At 36.3% G+C, this 23,579-nt stretch overlaps 1 protein-coding gene across 2 annotated transcripts in view; it reads right to left on the bottom strand.

Annotated features, from left to right (window-relative positions):
* TMPRSS15 (transmembrane serine protease 15) overlaps nucleotides 1–23,579 on the bottom strand; it is a 139,735-nt gene that overhangs the window by 55,420 nt on the left and 60,736 nt on the right. For both annotated transcript variants that reach the window (XM_043449057.1, XM_043449059.1), the window contains 6 exons: nucleotides 16,614–16,719; nucleotides 16,151–16,301; nucleotides 13,676–13,811; nucleotides 6,610–6,699; nucleotides 2,922–3,047; nucleotides 658–798 (listed from right to left, as the gene is read on the bottom strand). In XM_043449057.1, coding sequence (XP_043304992.1) covers nucleotides 658–798; nucleotides 2,922–3,047; nucleotides 6,610–6,699; nucleotides 13,676–13,811; nucleotides 16,151–16,301; nucleotides 16,614–16,719 — 750 coding nt within the window. The remainder of the gene's footprint in view (nucleotides 1–657; nucleotides 799–2,921; nucleotides 3,048–6,609; nucleotides 6,700–13,675; nucleotides 13,812–16,150; nucleotides 16,302–16,613; nucleotides 16,720–23,579) is intronic.

Genomic DNA, 23,579 nt, shown 5'->3' with positions numbered 1-23,579 from the left:
GGACTGTAGCCTGCCAGGCTCCTCTGTCCATGGGATTCTCCAGGCAAGAATACTGGAGTGGGTTGCCGTTCCCTTCTCCAGGGGATCTTCCTGGCCCAGGGATCGAACCCGGGTCTCCTGAGTTGAAGGCAGCCTCTACCATCTGAGCCACCAAAAAGGGTTGTGCATTCCAGCAAACAGCAGCACCGAATTCCTCCTGCCTTCATGGCCATGCCTTTTCACACTGTCTGTCTCCGAGAAGTTGATGTTAATGTTTTAATTGGATGTTGTTGGCATTCAAACGGCTCATTTGCTTGTTTTCCTGCTGTTCTCTGAAAACGTTCTTGGCAAAAGGAACGTGACGGACAATCCTACTTCCTCACAGTGCCAAGAAGCCCCCCTTTGCAGTTTAAAGTGGCCCTCTTTGGTGTACAAGATGCACAACTCTTTACATACCAGAGAAGTGTGAGTAGGTCTGCTGAAAAACCCGTGTGGATTCCTGCTTTGAGCAAAGTCAGCTAGTGGTTAATCAGGTGTGAAGGAAGTAAGAAACTCTCCTTTAAGACGAGGAAAGATGAATGAATGTACTAGAATGCAAGCACTGAAATTAAGTTCTGGCTGTTTCTGTTGTTTGGCTCCAAAACTTATGAGGCAGCATGTAATCCCATGCCTACTTACCTGGAATCCCCAAGCCATAGCCAGTAGTGAAATTTGCTTTAAATCCCTGTTTTGCCAACATATCATCAGTGATAAAAAGCACAGTCATTCGGTTGGTGGTTGAGAACACATCCTTTACTGGACCAGGGCCTGTGTACACAGCTGCTCCCAAAGAAAATGGGATAATCAGTGAGATAATCATTTGACTCTAGAAGGAAATGCACCCTTTTTCTTAATTCTGTCTCCCAGACATATGCAACATGCAGCGTGGCTGGCTCAAGAAGCACCCACACATAGGTAAACATGCACATTCTCTTATATTCTAGACACTGCTTCTAAGAAAGCCAACTTCTCTGTTGATCTTTTCCAATATTACTTAAGGTTTCTGCAGCTCTAGAATTTAATGATGAAATTACTCATAATATTGTCGAACTTAGCATCAGTACTATTCAAAGCTCATGCTACCCCAGAAAATTATTTGCCTGCTTTATAAACTAATGGAGGATATAAATAATTTTTTACAATTTTTGTCTCAATAAATTTAGTCTGAATTTTTATCTTCATAAATCAATTGCCTTTTTAATAAATTTTTTGTTTAAATTCATTTGATATTTTTAATAAATTGAATCACTAACCTTATCTGAAATATATGTTAGAGACAGATAATGTAGACCTAAATGGTGGCATTCAATTTTTTCCTCTCTAATCCCTAGGGCTACAGGGCTTCATAAACAATAAAATCCTCTTGGTAACCTTTCCCTTCTCCAGGGGATCTTCCCAACCCAGGGATCAAACCTAGGTCTCCCTCATTGCAGGCAGATTCTTTATCAGCTGAGCCACAAATGAAGCCCTATTAAAAAGTAATGGCTTCAGTTAATTTAAAAATATATTCATTGTGTTAAATATTTTACATATTGGAATACTTGAAAGTGATTCTGTATCAAAAGAGCTTCTTGCTGATAAATTTGAAAACAATGATTATGAGATCCTTTTGGAATTCTCAATTACTTTTCAATGATTGATGGAAATACTAAGAGGTGAAATGATAAAAACTGATTATTCTTAGATCACGAGAACAGAAATGTTTATTAGAAAGACAATGTCAAGTGAAAATGGAGAAACTACTCAAAATGCATTTATAACTGTATTGAAAATCAAACTTGAAGTTCCTCAGCTGGTACAAGGCACTATTGTCTACGGAGACTTTCATTGTTATTTGTTTTGTGTGTGGCTCTCCTCTCCCAGGAGGCTTTTGAGAGTCAGACATGACTGAGCACATGCTCAGAGCACAGTTAGATAAAACACTTCTGAAAAGTGTGCTGTTTTTGCATTCCAGTTGACATTTCATGTATTTTCATAGTTTAATGCATGACTTACCAAGAGACACTTCTTTCTTAAAAGTTTGTAGCTGTTTAATAAGACATTAGCCATTCTATTTCATAGAACTTTATTATATTAAAAGGTATTTATGATCTAGGTATAATAACTTCTTCTTGAACAGTACACTTTTCCTCCATGTCTATTAAAAATTAGTGATCCATAAATGCTTGGGAAGAATCAATTTGATCAATTTTTGACTCATTCTCAGATATTTATATAGAAGCAGCTAGTACTGGAGACACAATCAAAGTAATAGTGAAACACAAAGTAAATATCATTTCAAAATTTTGCATAATAAACATAATTGATCCTTCAGTTTGATATGAAATGTATTATAATAGTTATCTTTGGACATACAATGTATACATAATGCATAGAATAGCAAACTGCATAATGGATGTTCTTGGCTTTTAGTCTCTAAAGTATAATGCTTATTATAGTAAATTAGTATCACTAGGACCTGCTGACTCAAAACTGTGAATCCTGGTTTTCCAGGAATTCTCAAGAATATTTTTCATCGTTGTGAACGCTCTGCATATTGGAAATGCCACATACAATTTGATGTGTTATTCTACTGTTGTGTTTTCACTTTGCTCTTTGTAAAAAAGTGACTACATGTATTGAGAAATTCTCTCTCCATGGGCTTCCCTGGTAGCTCAGCTGGTAAAGAAGCCTCTGCAATATGGGAGACCTGGGTTCGATCTCTGGGTTGGGAAAATCCCCTGGAGAAGGGAGCAGCTACCCAGTATTCTTGCCTGGAGAATTCCATGAACAGAGGCGCCTAGCAGGCTACAGTCCATGGGGTGGCAAAGAGGTGGACACGACTGAATGATTTTCACTTTCATTTTCTCTCTCCATCAGTCTGTCTTGAGCCATACAACTTTCACAATAAACTGGAGACTTACCTAAGAACAAGGAATCATCTCCTTCACCATCTCTGATTTCAACTACATCTGCAATATTTTCCAGGTCAAATTCCTGAAAGTGAAGCTGAATATTTTTTCCCTTTTGTGCATTTAAATTCCAAACACCTTAAAAGTAATAAATAATAAAGTTAGTTTAAACATTTCTTTTTATTTCTCTTAACTTCAATCTTCTGAGAATTTCAAATCATTTTCAAAAATATTTTCTTCATTTTATAAAACCTAATATTCCAAACTATTTGTGTGAAGAAATATTTCATCTATTCTAGGATACTTATAGTGAAATTTCAACTAAATTTGAGATCATTTACTCTAATTGAATTTATTTTATTCATATAAATGAAATACTTTCATCAAAGCTTGCAAATAGCCTTTTACTCCTACAGTCTAAAATATATGAATGTCAAAAGATATGAATATTCTACTTCCATTTATTTTATTTCCAAGATTAAATGTAGAGGAAATGAGGTAATTAAAAAGTAATTTGTAGGGCAACTAAACTTTAATATTTCTTTAAGTAATTGTTGCAATTATTTTTATGTGTCATATGATGGCAGTTCCTTTTGAAACAAAACAAAAAAATATTTATAGCCTTAGTATCAAGAATCCCTGGTGGCACAGCAGTAAAGAAACTGCCTGCCAAAGTAGGAGATGTGGGCTCAATCGCAGAGTTGGGAAGACCCCCTGGAGAAGGGAATTGCCACCCACTCCAATATTCTTGCCTGGGAAATCCCATGGACAGAGGAGCTTGGGGAGCTATAGTCCATGGGGTCCCAAAAGAATTGGACATGACTTAGTGACTAAACCACCATCACCAGCCTAAGTGTCAATAAACACTCCTTGTTTTTTATTGATTCCTTAAATAATTTAGTCTTTAGGTTTTGCTCCAGAATTTTTCTTCATTCTACATGAATTTCTCATTCACTATTAAGGAAGTCATTTTACTGACATAGTAATGACCTCTAAGTTCTTATCTTCTACATTTTTTTGAGAAGTAGATCCATTTATTCAAATATTTACTGTGTATAAATGTAAGTATTTCAGACTCAACAAGGAATAAAGGTAATACACAGTGATCTCTTTCGCCAACTCATTCCTTTTTTCATTCTTCCTATTTCAGTGAATAGTACCACTAATCGTCCACTCACAGTTTTCTACACCAGAAGCCTCCTCATCTTCCTTGACCTCTTTCCTCCCATTACCAAGGCTGCCAATACTAGCTCCTATATCCCTGGAATCCCATTGCCTTCTCAGTTTCCATGCCGCTATCCGAGTTCAAGTCACTGTTATTTTTCATCTCCTAATTCGTGAGGATAATTGCTCCCTTACAGCCTACCTCTGATCCTGCAATAGAATCTATTGCTAAAAAAAAAAAAAAAAAAAGAATTTGTTGTTGTTCAGTCACAATGCTGTGTCCAACTCTATGCAACTCATGGACCGCAATACAAAAGGATGGATCCATCTACAAGGCAAACTTGATTTTATCACTATTTTCCTGTAAGCCATTGAAAGTCTCCTCAGTGCCCTCAGACTAAAATTCAAACTGCTTAACATGGTGTGAAATAACTTCACATTTCATTTCCATTTGTTATCATTACTTAATTTTGCTTGAAGATTCAAGAAAAAATCAAGGTCTTCTACTTCTGAACTTTTGTATGTTAAATACTTCTTATATTCCTGCACAGCCTCCTGTCTTTGCCCTTATTACAAACAAGACTTTAAACACTGTGTGATGTCTGACAACTTATCTGAATCCTTATCTAGACTGAATTGTTTGTTTCTTCTTTACCTACTTCAGTACCTAACAAATAAAGCACTCAAAAAAGATTTCATGAGTAAATTAATAAATTTAATAAATGTCTCCAAATTGTTCTTTCAATGTTCCACTTATTTTTGGATACTTTTACCATTACTTTGTACAAATGATAATGTACAAATCATATTTTTACATTATTACTTTGTACAAATGTTTAAAAGATAGTTTCTATGCTAAGTGGAGATGATAATCTCTAGTTCCCCATACAAGTCAAATTAGATTAATGGCTGTTTATTTTTTTTAATCAGATATCTCCCTATAATAGTGACTCTACTATCCTATCAAAATGATATGATCTCTGGATCATTTGAAGGAAGAAACATTGACATTTTCTAATAACACATTTTTCACTGTCATTGGGGTATTTTTTTCACCAGTAGAATTTTCCATTTAGGTTGGTGGTGCTATCAGAGGCCATGGAAGGCAGGGGAAGAAAATGTTTGTTTCTCAAAATACTAGTGTGGAATCTTTGGAGGATGGGCCATGGAATCTTCATCTTTAACACAAACAGTCTGTGCAGTTCTAATGAGCTTCTCTGTTTAGGACTAATGACCTAGATATAAGCTTTATCTGGTTTTATCATAAAAGCCTCTTCTCTCTAGACTTAGAATTTTTTAGTATCCTTCATATTAGCTCACCCTTTATATTGGGATATATTGGGACTGCTTCCCTGGTGGCTCAGGTGGTGAAGAATCTGCCTTAAATGCAAGAGACCTGGGCTTGATCCCTGGGTGGGGAAGATCCTCTGGAGAAGGGAATGGCAACCCACTCCAGTATTCTTGCCTGGAGAATTCCCTGGGCAGAAGAGTCTGGTGGGGCTATATACTCCATGGGGTTGCAAAGAGTCAGACATGACTGAGCAACTAATACTTTCACTTTATATTGGGATTCTAATCACTGCCTGCTTTATTCTCTTTAATCTGTAGTTATAAAAGATACATATATATATGGATGAGTCCCTTTGCTGTCCCCCTGAAACTATCACAACATTGTTAATTGGCTATATTCCAATACAAAATAAAAAATATAATACATTAAAAAAAAAAAACTGTGGAGGCCAGAAATAGTGAAAACCTATTTATAAAGTGCTTTGAAAACAAAACAGAAAACTATCAAACCAGAATCCTTTAATCAGCAAATGTATCCTTCAACAATGAAAATGAAATAAAACCATTTTCAGAAGAAAGAAAATTAAGAGAATTCATTGCCCGTAGACCTACTTTAAAAGAAATGTTAAAGAAAGTTCACAGGGCAAAAAAATGATAGCAGAGGGGACCCTGGAATGCCAAGAAAGAAGGAAAAGTAACAGAAATGGTAATATCTGAGTAAATAGAATAATTTTGTTCACCTTTTACACTTGTTAAAATATGTATAAATAAATAGTACCTAACATTGGGGAAAAAAAAAAAAAGATGTGGTGTCACAATTGGCTCTTTGCTTTATATACTTTCCACTGATCTTATACTATGGAACTTAAACTTGTTATACACAAGATAAACAATATATGCATTATCAAGGAGATTGGTATCTGGAATAAGGCTACTACCTCTTTCACTTATTTTTTTAAACTTTTAAATAGGAGAATTATTATAATATCACCTCTTTTAAAAAATTATTGTAAGAACTGACTAAAATAAGTTATATTAAGCATTAGTGCTGTGACTGGCATAAAACATATGCTAAAAAAGTTAGTCATTAACCATTGTTATTCTTCTCATTATATTAAGTGATCTCATAGATGTAGTAGTTGTATCCAGATATAGCAAATTTATAATCTAGTTTGCTGTGTCAAGGGGAGAATCTAACTTTGATATATACATTTGTTTTCCATGATCTGGAAAAGAAATGACTCACAGAAAGCCTGATTAGGGTAGTTGTTTGGGAAGTTTGTAGACGTGAATGTTGTATTTGGCTCCCACAGTTCATGAGGCCCTCCACAGTCCGCTGAAAAGGAAAGCAATGAAAAATCATTAGTAACATAATATTTATTTCAGAGCAGTAATACTATATGCCAGCAAATTTCCAGTTTTATTTCTTGGAATACTGGCTTTGGCAGATACATTTTAGAGCTTGCATAAGGGAAAATATAAGCTAACAGGTTTCTTTACTGAAGAATTTCTCAAACCCTTATATATTTTTATGCTCTTTGTGATTCCCCAAGAAGGCATAATAGTGTTCTGCATTTTCCAAAATTATCTGGGCAAGGAAATAATTTTGACAAGCATCTTTTATAGGTAGTCTTCAAGGAATAAAGTATCAACTCCTTGCTTTAGAAAAAATAGATGAATCTTTGTAATGGAACAAATAGAGTATATGCCTCTCTCTTATGGGAAGGACTAGTAAATAACTAATCCTATCATTTCTTGTTTTTTCTTCTTTTTCCCCTACTTTTCTTTAGTAGAGAAGCTGTATACTGTATTGAGGCATTTGATGGTCAAGAAAGGGAGACAAACAAAATTGCTGCTTTCTAAATAGTTACCTTAGATTGTCTAGGAGTGAAGTTGGGACTGAACTAAACACAAATTTATAAGAAAAAACACCGATCTTCCAGTGAAGAGTACAATGCTTCAAGTAGGTAAACTAACTTTTTGAAATTCGTAACCTACTTCATATTTATTTATCTTGCTTATTAGAAGAACATTCTAAAGTAATGTAAAAATTTCTTAGCTACTTTTAAGTATTCCAGTTCTTACTTTTTAATATCATATTATATTTAAGATCAAAAGAATAAAAGTAACCTAAATAGAAGAATATAGAGAATCAAGATAAGCATATATTTTCCTATTATTAAAGCAGATGATAATGATATGGCTGTGTGTGTTTAGTCACTCAGTCATGTCCAACTCTTTGTAAGCCCATGAACTGTATGTAGCCTGCCAGGCTGCTCTGTTCATGGAGATTCTTCAGGCAAGAATACTGGAGTGGATTACCATATTCCCAACCCAGGGATTGAAGCCAGGTCTCCCACATTGCAGGCAGATTCTTTACTGTCTGAGCCACTGTGAAGAGGAAGAATACTGGAGTGGGTAGCCTATCCCTTCTCCAGTGGATCTTCCCGACCCAGGAATCCAATCGGAGTCTCCTGCATTGCAGGCAGATTCTTTCCCAGCTGAGCAACCAGGGGAGCCTGATAATGGTATACTTACTCCCAATAACATAGAAATCAGATTAGAGAAGAGAAAATTAAATGTTTCTACATCTACAGTGGTGCCTTCTATCAGACTCTCTTGTTTAATCCCTCATTCACATGTCACCTGCCTTATTTATGTGGATCCTTTCCAATTTATGTGCATTTTTCAAGCTGGTAGGTAATAATATTCTTTGATTTGGGTTTTGGATATGCACAATGGGACAGAGACAGTTACTGTGGCTCAAACTGGTATCATTGCCAATATAGCCTGTTCTGTAAGGTGACAGGGCTTGGTTTCACTTATATGAACTCCTGGGACTTAGCCAGGAGTTCTGGCTTATCCAGAAACAAATGAGTTCAGCAGGAATAATAAAATCTTTCTAAAAACTCATTGTTTGCAAAATGTCCATGCACATTGCCTCATCTGGAGAGAGAACACGGTGTACAAAAGGAAGATGTGCTGTAGCTGGCGGAGTAAAACGGTTGCTCTGAGCTAGTTTCTCATCTTTTTGAGACTGGGTCTTCTCATATATAAAATAGATATATATTGGAGATTTTCAAGGTTGTTGTAAAAATCAGAAATAATTTGTGAAAAATGCCTGGCACATTCAATACTGATTTTCAATGAACCTCTGTGAAATAGGTAATTACTATGACTATTTCAGTTTTAAATGGGCAATCCAGACTTTGGAGGTATTCCATTACTTGCTAATGTTTTGCACATTCACTTAGTGTCAAGGCTTCAACTCAGTTAACCTCAAGCTCATCTCACAGTATGTTACTGTCTCCTGTTGGGTTGATTAAATGGAATACTTTTAGCCACCTGGTCCAAGCCATAGGCAGGGTTTAGACTGCATCTCAGTAAATGGCACTTGGTGGGTAGGTGACAAGAAGAAGGAGGACAGAGGGGAAGGTGGATGAGATCTCTAAAAAGTAAAGTCAATGATGGAAAGATCTAGAAGGGAGAAAAAGTATACAGGCTGCTGAAGAAGACATTGGAACCAAAGAAAGTGGTAATTCAGAACTAGGGCAGTTTCTTCACTGGGAAAGGCTGAAGGAACTTTGAGCTCCCAGGCAGCTGTCCCTTGGAGGCAAATCCTCTCCTTGATTGTGTGACTCTTTGTCTTGCAAAGATTCCTGAAAAGGGATCCACTACAACCCTTCAACTCTTACCCACATACAATGCCTGTAATTTTCTGTAATTCTAAATGCCTTGAAATTCTTCCTTCAATCTTCTAGGAAATTGATGGGAAAGGAGAATGTAACTACAAGGACAAAAGTAACACTGCAGATTGAAGAAGGATGGGTGGGTGGGGTGGGGAGAAAGCCAGCTCTTCCTGCTTTATAAGTTTAGCCAGACCCAGTGTGGCGAGTAGGGATGCTGTTGTTTAAACATCATTCTCATTTTCTCTTCAAGGAACAGGAAAATTTCTAAATTGTATACTCCTCATACAATAAAGAGTCAAAATTTTGGAGAATGTACTACATGTTCACCTCTCTGAACACTTGACAATACATTGTATTATATGTAGATGAGTACCTAGGACTTAAACACATGATCAGAACTAAAGTGTTGTTAACTGCATCATTAAGTCTGTCAGGGCAGGCAGTTGACTTAACATTTCTCTTCTGAATAGTAATCTTGGCAAATTTGATACTTTGAAGTACTTTTAAAATAATAAAATACTTAAGAAGTACTTTTTGAAATACATTTCAAATATAATTTTATATCACACAACTGATCAGTAAGTATCTCTGTTCATTGGCCTTATAAGATGGTTATCAGCTACTCCTGGTATATAAATGACTGTAAAGAAACTGGCAAAAGCACTTTCAGCCATTCTAAGCATGATGACACAGTTGATTTTAATGGTAGTGTTGCTATAGCAGAGATGTAGCATGTGCTTCTTAAGAGAGGAACCAAAGACTCATGAAATATAATTCTGGAGATCGCGGTACTGCTATGTCATTTAGTAAGCCATCTCCAGCCAGAGAATGAGAGTCAAATAGCTTCTTGATATGGGGAACCCTATTCATTTACGGTTGTTAAACTCTCCCATTTTTCTTTTTCTTGGAGCTGTTCTCTCAAAGATTTGTTCTCTGATTAAGTTCTTCCTATGCCAGTAGGGATCTTCACTGCATGCAATATGTAAATAATATGCAGTATTTTGCAAAGTGCTTGTCAGGGATAGATATTTTCCTTGAGGCACATCATTTTTAATCCGTGCTTAAACCTCTGACATAAATGAGATATGTGTCAATGTGGGGGCATTTACTGTATGGTGAAAAGAAGGAGAGTCAGGCCTTCACTTACAATAAAAGGGTTCAAATTAAAGTTATTTCTGACGAGATATTTCAGTCAAGAAATAAGGGTGATAAAAGTAGGTTTCTTATTGCTACTTTTATGTGAGGGAAATAATAGGTGCAGTTTAAGAAATACTACTCACATTGATATTTGAATATGTTGAAAGGGCTAAATTTTAAAATTAGGAATTTTCTTGTAATCATAGTAATACATAAGTCCAATATTACAGACAACATTTTAAAAGATTAGGTTGCTATATAAAATGAAAATTTGGAGTTCAGTTTGTCAAAATTTTTATTTCCATTCACAGGTTATAGTGACCAGTCATGATATAAATATTTTTATTAAATTGGTGGCAATAAAGGTCAATTTTTATTTCCAGTGATTTTCATTTTATTTATAATTAATAGGAATCTAGCCAATAATAGAACTAATAAGTAGGCTGTTTTGAAGGTAAAAGAATAAAACAATAGAATAGTCAAAAACACTGATATAAGAGCATATGAGTGCAGTTAATTTGGAATTTGCTAACAGTTTGAATATTGAATCATACTAATGGTATAAAAGGCAAGCAGATCTACATGACCATCAATTATAAAATAATTGAATAGATATTAATTAATTTTACATGAATAACAAGAGTCAAAGATTATTTAGCTCTAAGTATAATATCAAGCCCATGAAACTTTCCAAATTAGCTTTTATTTTGTCTTTGGAAATGGAAAATGGCTTAATAATGTCCAAATAGAGCAAAACTGCAGCAAAAACTGTTTAACTGTTTTACAATAGTTAAAACTAGCTTTTTTTTTTTTTTGATTAGTTTTAAGAGTCCAGAAATAAGCCAGGGGCTAAAATGTGAATTTCTTTTTGTATGTATCTATTCTATTTAGTGGGCTTCCCAGGTGGCGCTCTGGTAAAGAACCCGCCTGCCAAGGCAGGGGATGCCAGAGATGCAGGTTCACTCCCTGGGTCAGGGAAAATCCCCTGGGGAAGGAAACGGCAGTCCACTCTAGTGTTCTTGCCTGGAGAAGCCCGTAGACAGAGGAGCACCCTGCAGACAGAGGAGCCTGGCAGGCTACAGTCACAGGAGCACAAACAGTGGGACAGGACTGAAGTGACTTAGCACGCACGCATGTATGCTATTTAGTGAGGACTTGTGATGAATCATTCTGATTGTGTTGCAAGTTGGCATTATATTTGTGTAATGGAATGTTTACTTTTTAAAGTGTTCTCAATATAGTCCTCATATTTAAATTACTTGTGCCAATGTCACAGGGCAAAAATGATAGAGCTGATACAGCAGCAAGTGATTAAAATAAAAATTTAAAAAAAAAAACAAGAATCCCTGCAGTTTGGAACACTGAACTTATATTTCCCTAAACAAGGCACAACCTGAATCCCTAGAAACAACAGAGAAAAATGGCCTTAGCTAGTCAGTTACTCGACTGGCAATATTTTCTTATTTAAATGCTCTCTAAGAGCCAAAGAAAAGACTATTAGGCAGTCAGCCATGGTTTCCTTTTGTTTCTGCTTAAACAAATCACTGATCTGGAACCAGAAAAGCTCTGCTCAAATAAGAATTTCACTGAACCAATTGCAAATGGCATTTGAATGAAATTGTTCAGAATGCATTTGATGGTAATTAACATTTTTTGCTGTGCTAAATATTGCCCTGAAGTGAACCATTTGGAAACTGGAACAAATACACTCTGGGCAAATTCTAAAGTTTATATTTGAAACTCAGATGAGTTATTCTACCGTTATAATTTCGGTACGGTGAAAATATGCAGGTATATCATGCTTCCTTGACATTGAGGTATTATATTTTTCTCTTTCTGGTTGGAATAGATTAAGTGGACTATGCATTAAACAGATAAAGTTTCAGTAGAAACAAAATTTAAAGTTTTAGTTATATATAGATGATTTTATAGATGAAAGTTTCCTCAAAGTTATCAAATTTTCTATTTTGTATAGTGATGAAATTTACTTTTAAAATATCAATTCTATGAAACTATGTTACTTTCACCTAGAAAAGTTTTCTTCATGACAACTTATTGAGGAATAGAGAAACAAGCTAACAGAAAAGATTGTGAAGACAGTCTGTTTTTTAAATGATTGCAGTTAGCAAGATGTTGGTAATGTTTGGTATCCATAGCAATTATTTATCAAATCAGCAATGATTTTAATGATTGCAATATTTTTTGCATAAAAAAAGTTTTATATAATAGACCAGAAGGGTGTGAGACGCCTTTACAAAATGAAGTGAGACAATTATTTTTAAACAATTATTTTAAACAATGTTGTGAAGCCCAAATTATTGATTTCAGATTGCTATTTTCTCCATCGCTAGCTATCATCATTTGCAAGCTTTATTTCTGATATCAAAATTTTGTTTGGCAGAGAGGTTTTTGTTACCAAAAGGAACAAACAACTGACAGAGAGAGGCTTTAGTTAATACCTAACAGTATTTACTGATGATCTACATATGCAATATTAAGAACCAGACAACAGTGAAGCAAAGGTGATTTAGATCCAGAGTTTGGGGTCAAGAAAACAATTTTGGGGGCAATATTATTATAGGAAATGACTGAGTATGCACGCATACAGGCACACTTGGTATGTTCTTTTTTTTGTTTCAATTTTTTTGTGTCATTCTGTGGCTTGATCTTAACGCTTCCTTGAAGCCTTTTCCAGCTCACAGTCTCTTCTCCAAAGTCCTCTACCACTTAAGTCTCTCATTTATTAATTTTAGGGACACATAGTTATATGTTGCTTTTCGTATTTATTAATTTATAAATTAATATTATATGGATTATTCTTTCATGTAATAGTGGTTACTGCTATATCTTACATTTTCTTATGAAGTGCTCTGTATGCAATATTTATAAAATTTGAATGAATGTTTCAAATATTGAAGAATTTATGTATAATTCATACAACCTAGCATTGTGTGCATGCTAAGTTGCTTGAGTCATGTCTGACTCTGTGTGACCCTATGTACTATAGCCCACCTGGGTCCTCTGTCTATGGGATTCTCCAGGCAAGAATACTGGAGTGAGTTGCCATGCCCTCCTCCAGGGGATCTTTCTGACCAGGGATCAAATCTGCATCTCTTACTTCTGCATTGGCAGATTTTTTTTTTTTTTTTTTAACCACTAGGGCCACTTGGGAAGCCCCACACCTAGCATTAGTTTGTATTAAATTGAAAACTAAATGGCAATCAGAGCCTAAATTATTTTCAAAAATGAAAATGTACTAAAATTATCATAAACATGAAGCATAACATGATGCACAGCATGATTTCATTGGTGATCTATATTTAATATGTAATATTTTACTAGTTTCCATTTTACTTATATCTTAAAGTTTCTGATTTTCAGTGAAAAGGCAGCACTATGGCAAGATAATAAAAAATAAGTCAGAGAGAGATCTACCTGGAAATACTAATAACCTAATTAGGGAAAACACATGTTAATGTTACTTACTGGGAAGTTCTGGTGGAAGAGTTGGGACTAAAGTTGGTTCTGGATAGAGGCTCACATTGCAAATCCCATATGTTAGGCTAATGTCATCCAATGCTATATCACTCAGGAACTGGTTTTTAAACCCATAGAAAGCAATCTGTAATTCAGAGAGGTACACAAAATGATTCCACTTTAATCTTTTCTGATTGATTCTTCTTGTGGCCCAGTATTCTCTGGAGAATCAATACTGCCATGTCCAAGTAAATGTGGACAAGTTATCACACAGTGAAATATTGCTTTTCAAGGTCCTTTGGCTGAGCCCAGCTTCCTAACTATGCATTCACGGTGGTCTAAATTTTTGCTAGTGTCTTCTTTCTGTGTTAGGCAACATCGTCACAGTTTCTTTATGTCTCTAGCTCCTTCTTTCATGATATTGTCAAGCTCCATGGTACTCTGTCACATATACATATCATCTTGCAGGGATAGCAACCTTATTCTAGGTTCTTTCCACAACATTATTAAAAGTCCAGGTAGCTGGCTGCCTTCCTAGAGCATACAACCCTGAAGAGAGTGAAAGTTGCTCTGTCATGTCCAACTCTTTGCAACCTCTTGGACTATACAGTGGAATTTTCCAGGCCAGAATACTGGAGTGGGTAGCCTTTCTCTTCTCCAGGGGATCTTTCCAACCCAGGAATCGAACCAGGGTCTCCTGCATTGCAGATGGATTCTTTACCAACTGAGCTATCAGGGAAACCCCCAGAGCATACAACTCTGAAGAGAAGACACACTGATTAGGTAATTTAAAAGAGAGAAGAAGGAAACAAGAGAAAATATGAATATGATACAGTTATTCAGAGCCAGATAGTGGCTCTAGTGGTAAAGAATCTGCCAATGCAGGAGACACAAGAGAGTTAGATTCCTGGGCTGGGAAGATCCTCTGGAGTGGGGAATGCCTGCTGGTACTGGTCATAATTGACCTGAGAAGTTTGTGTGAGATATACGACAAAGGTGATGATCAGAGGACACAGACCAGACCTGGGAGAAAGGTCCAATCTTCAAATGAAACGTATTAGGTTCTTAAGAATAGTGGGTATTTTTGACTGAACTTTGTTGGATCCTCTCCTGTCTGGGAAAGGAAAGACATAAACTGAATACCTGATGTGCTAATTGCTATGTAAGGTGCATTGAATATATTATCTTATTTAATTTTTCTGACACTAATTAAATTGAATTTACAGTCATCTATTCACTCGTTTGTTCATTCATTATACCTACTTCAATATACAATCATCTATTCAATCATTTGTTCATTCTACCTACTTCATGGTAGACACTATTCCATGTAAGAAGAATCTTTTCCTTTCAGATACACGCAAGCTGAATGTCAAAGAGACTAAAGTAACTTTTTCAAAATTTTGTAACTCAAGTGGCAAAGCCAAGGTGTAAATATTTATAGAACTCAGTCCTCTCACTTTGCCTGATGAAAAAGTGGATGCAGTTTTGTAACTTTTAAGACTCTCCACGAGTTGCCCAAGATTTAGTTACTGTAATACCTATCTTCCTGCTTCTGCTGTCTTATTGTTTCTTCATGTTCCATTTTCCTTTACCTTTCCTTGAATTGTCAGAAAATGAAGATGCAAAAGAAAACTTTACAGAATTATAGAATCAGAAGAAAGAGGATAAGGAAAGAGGATAGGACAAAAAAGAAAGCTGGGAGGAATACACATGAGAGTCATTGATTATCGCCTGCTTTTTATCAAGTCACAGGAAAGCACTGAATCTTCACTGATGACAATGTCTGTCCAAACATACATCTTCTGAAAGTTATACTCTTGTATCTGAAATTGCCCAATTAAAACATTGTTAATTTGGTCAAGCTATTAGCTTATATGATCCCATATTTTAATTGCAAACACCCTTGGGAAGAGAACATATTAAGCTGCTATGTGAAAAATTAATTCACCCTTAAGTGAAATAAATGATCAGAGACTTCCCAATGATACAGCTCATAGAACTTGTCTCAAGAGGAAATATATGGTGATTTAGTCAGAATGGGGCAGCGTGTGTGGATACTGGTGGGTGTGGATGTTCTAACAGGAAAAGATGATTCCCTAGAAAAGTGTAGGGGTCATTTAGGTGGTGATCTTGAAAAGCTGGAAGACCTAGTTAGGCAGTGGAATAGGAAGACATGGTTGGCTTGTGCTAGAAAGTTGCTGAAGAAAGCTGAAATATCCTTCGAGTTTTCTATGAATTTTATGGCTCATTATAAGTAGTACTTCCACGTAGTAAATTGTTCCTCAGTAAGTGGTTTTTAATGTCAGTGAATAATTGAAAATAGAGGCACTCAAATACATTAAAAAAAGAGGAAGATCAGGAAAGAAGAGAAAATGACTTAGCCATACCCAGAAAGTAAATTGTTTTTCATATATCACCATAAACTATAATTGTATCACCATTTTATAACACAAATACATGGTTATAAAGTGTTTTGCCCACCTTAAATTCCACCGTTTCATTTAATGTTACTTGTCCATAGTTCCAATTTTGTCCATAATTTCCTTCTTTTTGGAAAATTGTCTTCTCCATGTTTTGGTCACTGCTGATATTAATGCTTAGTTTGTAAACATTTTCACCATACATATAATACCTAGTTTGGAAAGAAGCAACAATTAGTCAATTCCTACAACATTAGAAAATGTGTATATATATATATATTCACATATATGTAGATATATTAGGGTTCTTCTATATCCTTCACTCAAATACCTCTTTTCTCTTAGGTGAGGGAGCTGATAGAGAAAAGCAAGCTTTCAGTATTTGCTACTTTATGAATGGGAAAAGTAACGACCAATGCATTAAAACTTGGGGCAACATCTTAGTAAAATTTGAGCCTGGCAATGTAAGAAAAACAACATCACTCGTTAAATATGACGTTACTTAACATGTGTCTATAACATACCAGAAACTAAGGCAGGCTTGTTTGGGAGTGGGATCTAATGGGAGAGTTAAAAGTCCTACTCTTTCTCGTCTTCCTCCTGGTCCAGTTGGGGTGGAAATGTAAAATCCTGTAAAAAAACAACAAAAATATTTTGCTCCACTTAAACATTAATGATTTTTTTTTTGGTGTGAAATGACAGTTGTGCTTTCCTTCTATATAATTCATAAACAGGAAAGCACATAAAGAAACATGTTTAGGTAGAAGGGAAAGGAGCTATACTAGAAGCCAAAAGGCAACTTCCATAATCAATTGCTATTTAAGAAAGTCACTTCTCAACTTTGGACTTCCCAATAGCCTTGAACTGGAACATCGCTAAGGATATAACAAAATCCAAGTTTCTAAGAGTTCACATGACTCTTTCATCTTACTATTTTGAGCAAATACCACTTTAGTTCCAATTTATTAAATGTTTTGAGTATTCACTCCTTTAGAGACAATAGGACAATGAAGATATTTAGATATGTTGATGGACTAACTCACTTAAGGCAAGTACTTAAATACAAATTCGAAGGGAAAATTCAATTCCTTCTATTGGAGTTTCCCTTACAATTGTATCTGTCACTAACTTTTCAGGTCATTTAAGTCAAATTAACATCTTCAGAAAATCCTTCTTGGTCTTCCCAACTAGATGTGACTCTTGAATTCTTAGTTACACTTGTACTTCTCTAATGTCACTTAGAGTATTCCATCATGTATTATATTTATATTCATATGTGATGTTAAAGACTTGTTAGAAGTTTGGATAAAAGAAAGACACTTGGTACATTTTCTTAATTCTCTGTGTGGATTCAGTTCAGTTCAGTTCAGTTCAGTCGCTCGGTCATGTCCGACTCTTTGAGACCCCATGAACCGCAGCACGCCAGGCCTCCCTGTCCATCACCAACTCCCGGAGTTTACTCAAACTCGTGCCCATCGAGTCGGTGATGCCATCCAGTCATCTCATCTTCTGTCGTCCCCTTCTCCTCCTGCCGCCAATCCCTCCCAGCATCAGGGTCTTTTCCAACAAGTCAACTGTTTGCATGAGGTGGCCAAAGTATTGGAGTTTCAGCTTCAGCATCAGTCCTTCCAATGAACACCCAGGACTGATCTCCTTTAGGATGGACTGGTTGGATCTCCTTGCAGTCCAAGGGACTCTCAAGAGTCTTCTCCAACACCACACTTCAAAAGCATCAATTTTTCGGCGCTCAGCTTTCTTCACAGTCCAACTCTCACATCCATACATGACCATTGGAAAAACCATAGTCTTGACCAGATGGACCTTTGTTGGCAAAGTAATGTCTCTGCTTTTTAATATGCTATCTAGGTTGGTCAAAACTTTCCTTCCAAGGAGTAAGCGTCTTTTAATTTCATGGCTGCAGTCACCATCTGCAGTGATTTTGGAGCCCAAAAAAATAAAGTCAGCTGCTGTTTCCACTGTCTCCCCATCTATTTCCCATGAGGTGATGGAACTAGATGCCATGATCTTAGTTTTCTGAATGTTGAGCTTTAAGCCAACTTTTTTACTCTCCTCTTTCACTTTCATCAAGAGGCTTTTTAGTTCCTCTTCACCTTCTGCCATAAGGGTGGTGTCATCTGCATTTTTGAGGTTATTGATATTTCTCCCAGCAATCTTGATTCCAGCTTGTGCTTCTTCCAGCCCAGCGTTTCTCATGATGTACTCTGCATATAAGTTAAATAAGCAGGGTGACAGTATACAGCCTTGATGCACTCCTTTTCCTATTTGGAACCAGTCTGTTGTTCCATGTCCAGTTCTAACTGTTGCTTCCTGACCTGCGTACAGGTTTCTCAAGAGGCAGGTCAGGTGGTCTGGTATTCCCATCTCCTTCAGAATTTTCCCCAGTTTATTGTGATCCACACAGTCGAAGGCTTTGGCATAGTCAATAAAGCAGAAATAGATGGTTTTCTGGAACTCTCTTGCTTTTTCGATGATCCAGCAGATATTGGCAATTTGATCTCTGGTTCCTCTGCCTTTTCTAAAACCAGCTTGAACATCTGGAAGGTCTCGGTTCACGTATTGCTGAAGCCTGACTTGGAGAATTTTGAGCATTAATTTACTAGCTTGTGAGATGAGTGCAATTGTGTGGGAGTTTGAGCATTCTTTGACATTGCCTTTCTTAGGGATTGGAATGAAAACTGACCTTTTCCAGTCCTGTGGCCACTGCTGAGTTTTCCAAATTTGCTGGCATATTGAGTTCAGCACTTTCACAGCATCATCATTCAAGATTTGAAATAGCTCAACTGGAATTCCATCACATCCACTAGCTTTGTTCATAATGATGCTTTCTAAGGCCCACTTGACTTCACATTCCAGGATGTCTGGCTCTAGGTGAGTGATCACACCACTGTGATTATCTGGCTTGTGAAGATCTTTTTTGTACAGTTCTTCTGTGTATTCTTGCCACCTCTTCTTAATATCTTCTCCTTCTGTTAGGTCCATACCATTTCTGTCCTTTATTGAGCTCATTTTTGCATGAAATGTTCGCTTGGTATCTCTAATTTTCTTGAAGAGATCTCTATTCTTTCCCATTCTGTTGTTTTCCTCTATTTCTTTGCATTGATCACTGAGGAAGGCTTTCTTGTGTGGATTAGCTAAATATTATTTAATATAGTCATGCTACATTAATTTGACTGGCTTTTTATTTTAAAATTTATTAAAGTACTACACAATTGAAACGATTAAATAGATATTTTCCACAACCCTATGGGGAATTATAGGTTAAATGATAATTCTTTTAAAATATCTTTGAGAGTTCTTGGAATTAATCCCAAGAGTCAGCTTCAAAATTTGCCAGTTAAGCATTCAGTGAGTTTTTCTGAGCCATTCAGTTTCTCTTACAACTTCCATCTATCCCTTTATTCTGCTAATTTCTTCATGAACTGAACCTAACCTCTGTCCCCCAAACACTCCAACTTCCAAAGAATTTGTAGTACTACTTCTCTTCCAAGGAGAAGTAGTGTTGGATGTTGATGTAGAGACAGCAGAGATTGCAGACAGAGTAGAACTTTCTGGAAACCTGCAGGGCCCTCTCAAGACAAAAATACTATTCTAAGAATCACTTTGTGATATGTGGGTGCATATAAAATTAACTGAATCTGGTAGATAAATACCAAAAGTTTGAGATTGAGAATGGTGCAAATTCAGCCAGGTTCTGTCAATATTAAAGAGCAACATTATTTTCTGAAATTCAACATCACAGGAAAGATAAGGAAATAAGGACAGTTTTACTTTGAAACACTGAAATTACTCTTACTTTAGAATAGGTTTATAAGCTAAATAAAATGCAGATATCCCACAGACTTAACATACTTTTGAAAATTGAATCTGTAACTATTTTCCTCTCTGGCATAATATTTAGAACAGTACCACAGCCAATTTGTTTCTGTTGAATGTTTCTGCGGTATGCAAAGAAAATAGTTATGATAGCTAATATGTATAAAGCATTTTTTATATGCCAGGCATCTTCCTAAGATTTTTAAAAACATATTAATGTAATATTCATAATATTCCTCCAAAGTCAGGCTCTATTATCATCAACCCAGCTTCCAGATGAGGAAACTGAGATAGATGATAAGATGATTGATGATGACGAGTCATCTAACAGAGTAGATTTAAATGGCAGAGCTCAAATGTGAACCCAGCTATGACTTCAGGGCCTCTATTTTAATGATCCTTACAACTATACAGTGCTAGCTAGCCCCCGAGTATTGGAATGATTATGATTTCATTGAGAAAGGCCAACAAAAAATACTTTCTTCATCTCTTCTAGCTCTTTTGTGACTCCTTCATTTCTGAAATTTTTGTTACTCATCTCATATCCTTGAATGTTGTGGACAAATGGGTCTCTGCTGAGCATCCCAAGGTGCTGAACTGTATCAGCAGCAATGTCTCCAACAGTTCTCTTTGTTTCTAAGAAGAACAGAGAAACGGAGCATTGACAATACAGAGATTTCAAAGCAGGTGCTCCACCAGGAGAAACTTCTTCAGAAAGACTGAGAGTTAAGGGGCTTAGATGTTCTTCCCTAAAGCAATGGTAATTCAAAGTTTATCTGTTTCATTTAGGCCTACCTGTCATTTAAAGTGAAAGTAAAGAACAAAAAAAAAAATCCTGCATGGATAAGAGGAACAGCAGGAGAGATTTAATTCCCTTCCATCTCAGAGGCAGGATGTCTGACACATAAAAAAGCAAGCTGGAAGAAAAATACCCCTTGGAGGGAAATGACTGCTAGATTATGAAATCACCGGTATGAGACTTGGGAAGGACCTATTAAGGCCTCTCATCCGTTCTCATTACACTGCTGCCTCTGGTGGGCTCTGAACTGCTCTGACTCATCTCATTTTAAATAACTCCTGCTTCACAATCTTCTCCTGAGACTGCATTTCCAACCCGACTATTTAAAACCTCCACCTGACATTCAACCTGTCTCACTTTGGTCAGTTTCGTCTTATTTCTTTTGTGATTTAATCTGTTGGCAAGCCGAAATAATTTTTCTCCTCTAAAGTACTTAGAGTCTTCAAATATCAGTGGAATGATTTTTCTCCCTTATTATGATGACATAAAAGGAGAAAATGATAATCTGAACACCAAAGATTTCGACTACATAAAAGCTATCTGTCAGAGTGAATAGATATAGGTGCTTCCTGTACGTCCCTCTAACTACTCTTGCCCAAGTGTGAGAGAGATTTTTTTTTATTATAGTTAAGGGGAAAAAAAATGGTCAAATTATTTGACTGTTTTAGGTCAGGATTCTCTAGAGAGTTGGGGGTGATTATCACCTGGGGGTTAGTCTTCAGCTGTGAAGATTACTAATTTATCCCTAGAGGACCAGGCTGTGGGAAATCACTGATTCAAAGGAGAATAATTATGCATAAGATGATGCATGTCATAATTTTTAGTTTTAAGCATGTAAGTCTAATGAGATTGGCCATCTATGCAGAGCATATTTTTTTCTTTATCCATAGGGTCACACTGGTAACTAATTTAGCAGGATCCTGTTAACATTACTTTCAGATTATATCCAGAATCTGACCTCATAGCACCACATGTGAGTCCCATGGCCTCTTTTCTGGATTAAGTGATAACTTTTCACTGGTCTCCTTGACAACTCTCTTGCCCTTCCATAAACTATTCTACCAATCAAAGTGAATCTTCTCATTCCTACACTTAAACGTCGATGGCTCCTCACTTCACCAGGGAAAAGGGCAGAGCTATGGAAGACTCATTATTATCTGAACCCCATTCACCTTATTGATTCTGTTTCAGTAATGCTGGTTTCCTGGCTTTCCTTCATGCAGGTTAGGCATGCGTCCTTTAGAGCCTTTACTCTGCGTGTTTCCTATGCCTGGAGTAATCTGTATGTCCCTTAAAATTTTGATTCAAATGTCACTTATTGTTTCAATGAGACCCAACCTAATGACTGTATTTTAATTTGCAGAAGCACCTCAACATCTGCCCTCCCCGTTGACATTATCAAGCTTTGTATTTTCCCCCAAGTACTCATTAACATTAAACAGATGCCCAAAATGTAATGATTTGTGATGCGTAGGGCTTATTCTCTGTTTTTCTTTGTTATAAAATGTGTTTCATAAAAGAAGAAAATCTGGTTTCTTTTATTCACAGATACATCCAGAGGTCTTGAATAGGGCCTGGACTCAAAAAAAAATACTTCTTAAATAAAGGAGTGAATGAATACAATGAGTGGGAGTTTCAATGATTTCTTAGAGAAATAGATCAAAAGCAGTCACATTCTTGTTAAGAAATACTTCATGAACTATAATTTGTGTGAACTGTATTTTGTTATCCTGGGCTGCATTTTCTAAGGAACTAGGATTATTCAGATACATTTCTACTATAAAAAAAAAGGTGTGCTCTTACTAAGTGTAATTTGCAATTGACATTAGATCAGCTAGTTAATTTTCAACTTATAAAAACATGGATATTGATCTATGTAATACGTGCTGCTATACTTAATTGCTCAGTCATGTCCAACTCTTTGTGACCCCATGGATTGTAGCCTGCCAGGCTCCTTTGTCATGGGGGTCCTCCAGGCAAGAATACTGGAGTGGGTTGCCATCCCCTCTTCCAGGAGATCTTCCCAACCCAGGGATCGAACCCAGGTCTTCTGCATTGCAGGTTGATTGTTTACCGTCTGAGTCACCAGGGAATATTAAATTACAATGCATAAGTGCTCAGGCTATTTTTATGTTATAAGCAATTTCATGGAGTCAATCACTTACTAAAAAAAGTGACTTATTGAGTCAAAACTGTAGACATTCCCTCATTAATTAAAAATAATTTTACATATTAGTTATATTCAGGCACTGAAAATGCACTAGCATCTCAAAGATGAAAAAAGACAAGGTTCTTGTTCCTGAAGAGGACATTGTGATGAAAAGAAACAAGTAAGCAGATATAAGGTCATGTGATAGGAAAAATAAAAGAGGAGCTTTAAAGCTTAATGGAAAGGAAAATTTTAACTTGAAAGTTCCAGAAAGGCTTTGTAGAAATTATGATGTGTGACCCATGTCCTCAATACCTAGAGCCATGTTTAGTTAAAAGAAATGTTTAATACGTGTTTTTTGAATTGAATTGACTTCTCAATAGTAAACGTATTATAGGATTGATATTGTCTAAGAAAATCATCTAAAGGCATGAATTCCTATTCTGTCCTCTTTGTAATTTTCCTTATTTTTTAAACGGCTTCCCTGGTAGCTCAGCTGGTAAGATCAAAAGCATTGCAACTGCATTCCTTTTTTGAATTGAATCCACCTGCAATGCAAGAGACCCCAGTTCAATTCCTGGGTCTGGAAGATCTGCTGGAGAAGGGATAGGCTACACATCCCAGTATTCTTGAGCTTTCCTGGTGGCTCAGCTGGTAAAGAATCCACCTGCAATGCAGAGACCTGAGTTCTATCCGTGGGTTGGGAAG

The sequence above is a fragment of the Cervus canadensis genome, chromosome 27, assembly GCF_019320065.1.
Source record: "Cervus canadensis isolate Bull #8, Minnesota chromosome 27, ASM1932006v1, whole genome shotgun sequence".
Lineage (NCBI taxonomy): Eukaryota > Metazoa > Chordata > Mammalia > Artiodactyla > Cervidae > Cervus > Cervus canadensis.
Note: the sequence above shows the minus strand (reverse complement) of the source record. Positions and strands in the feature narration are given on the sequence as shown.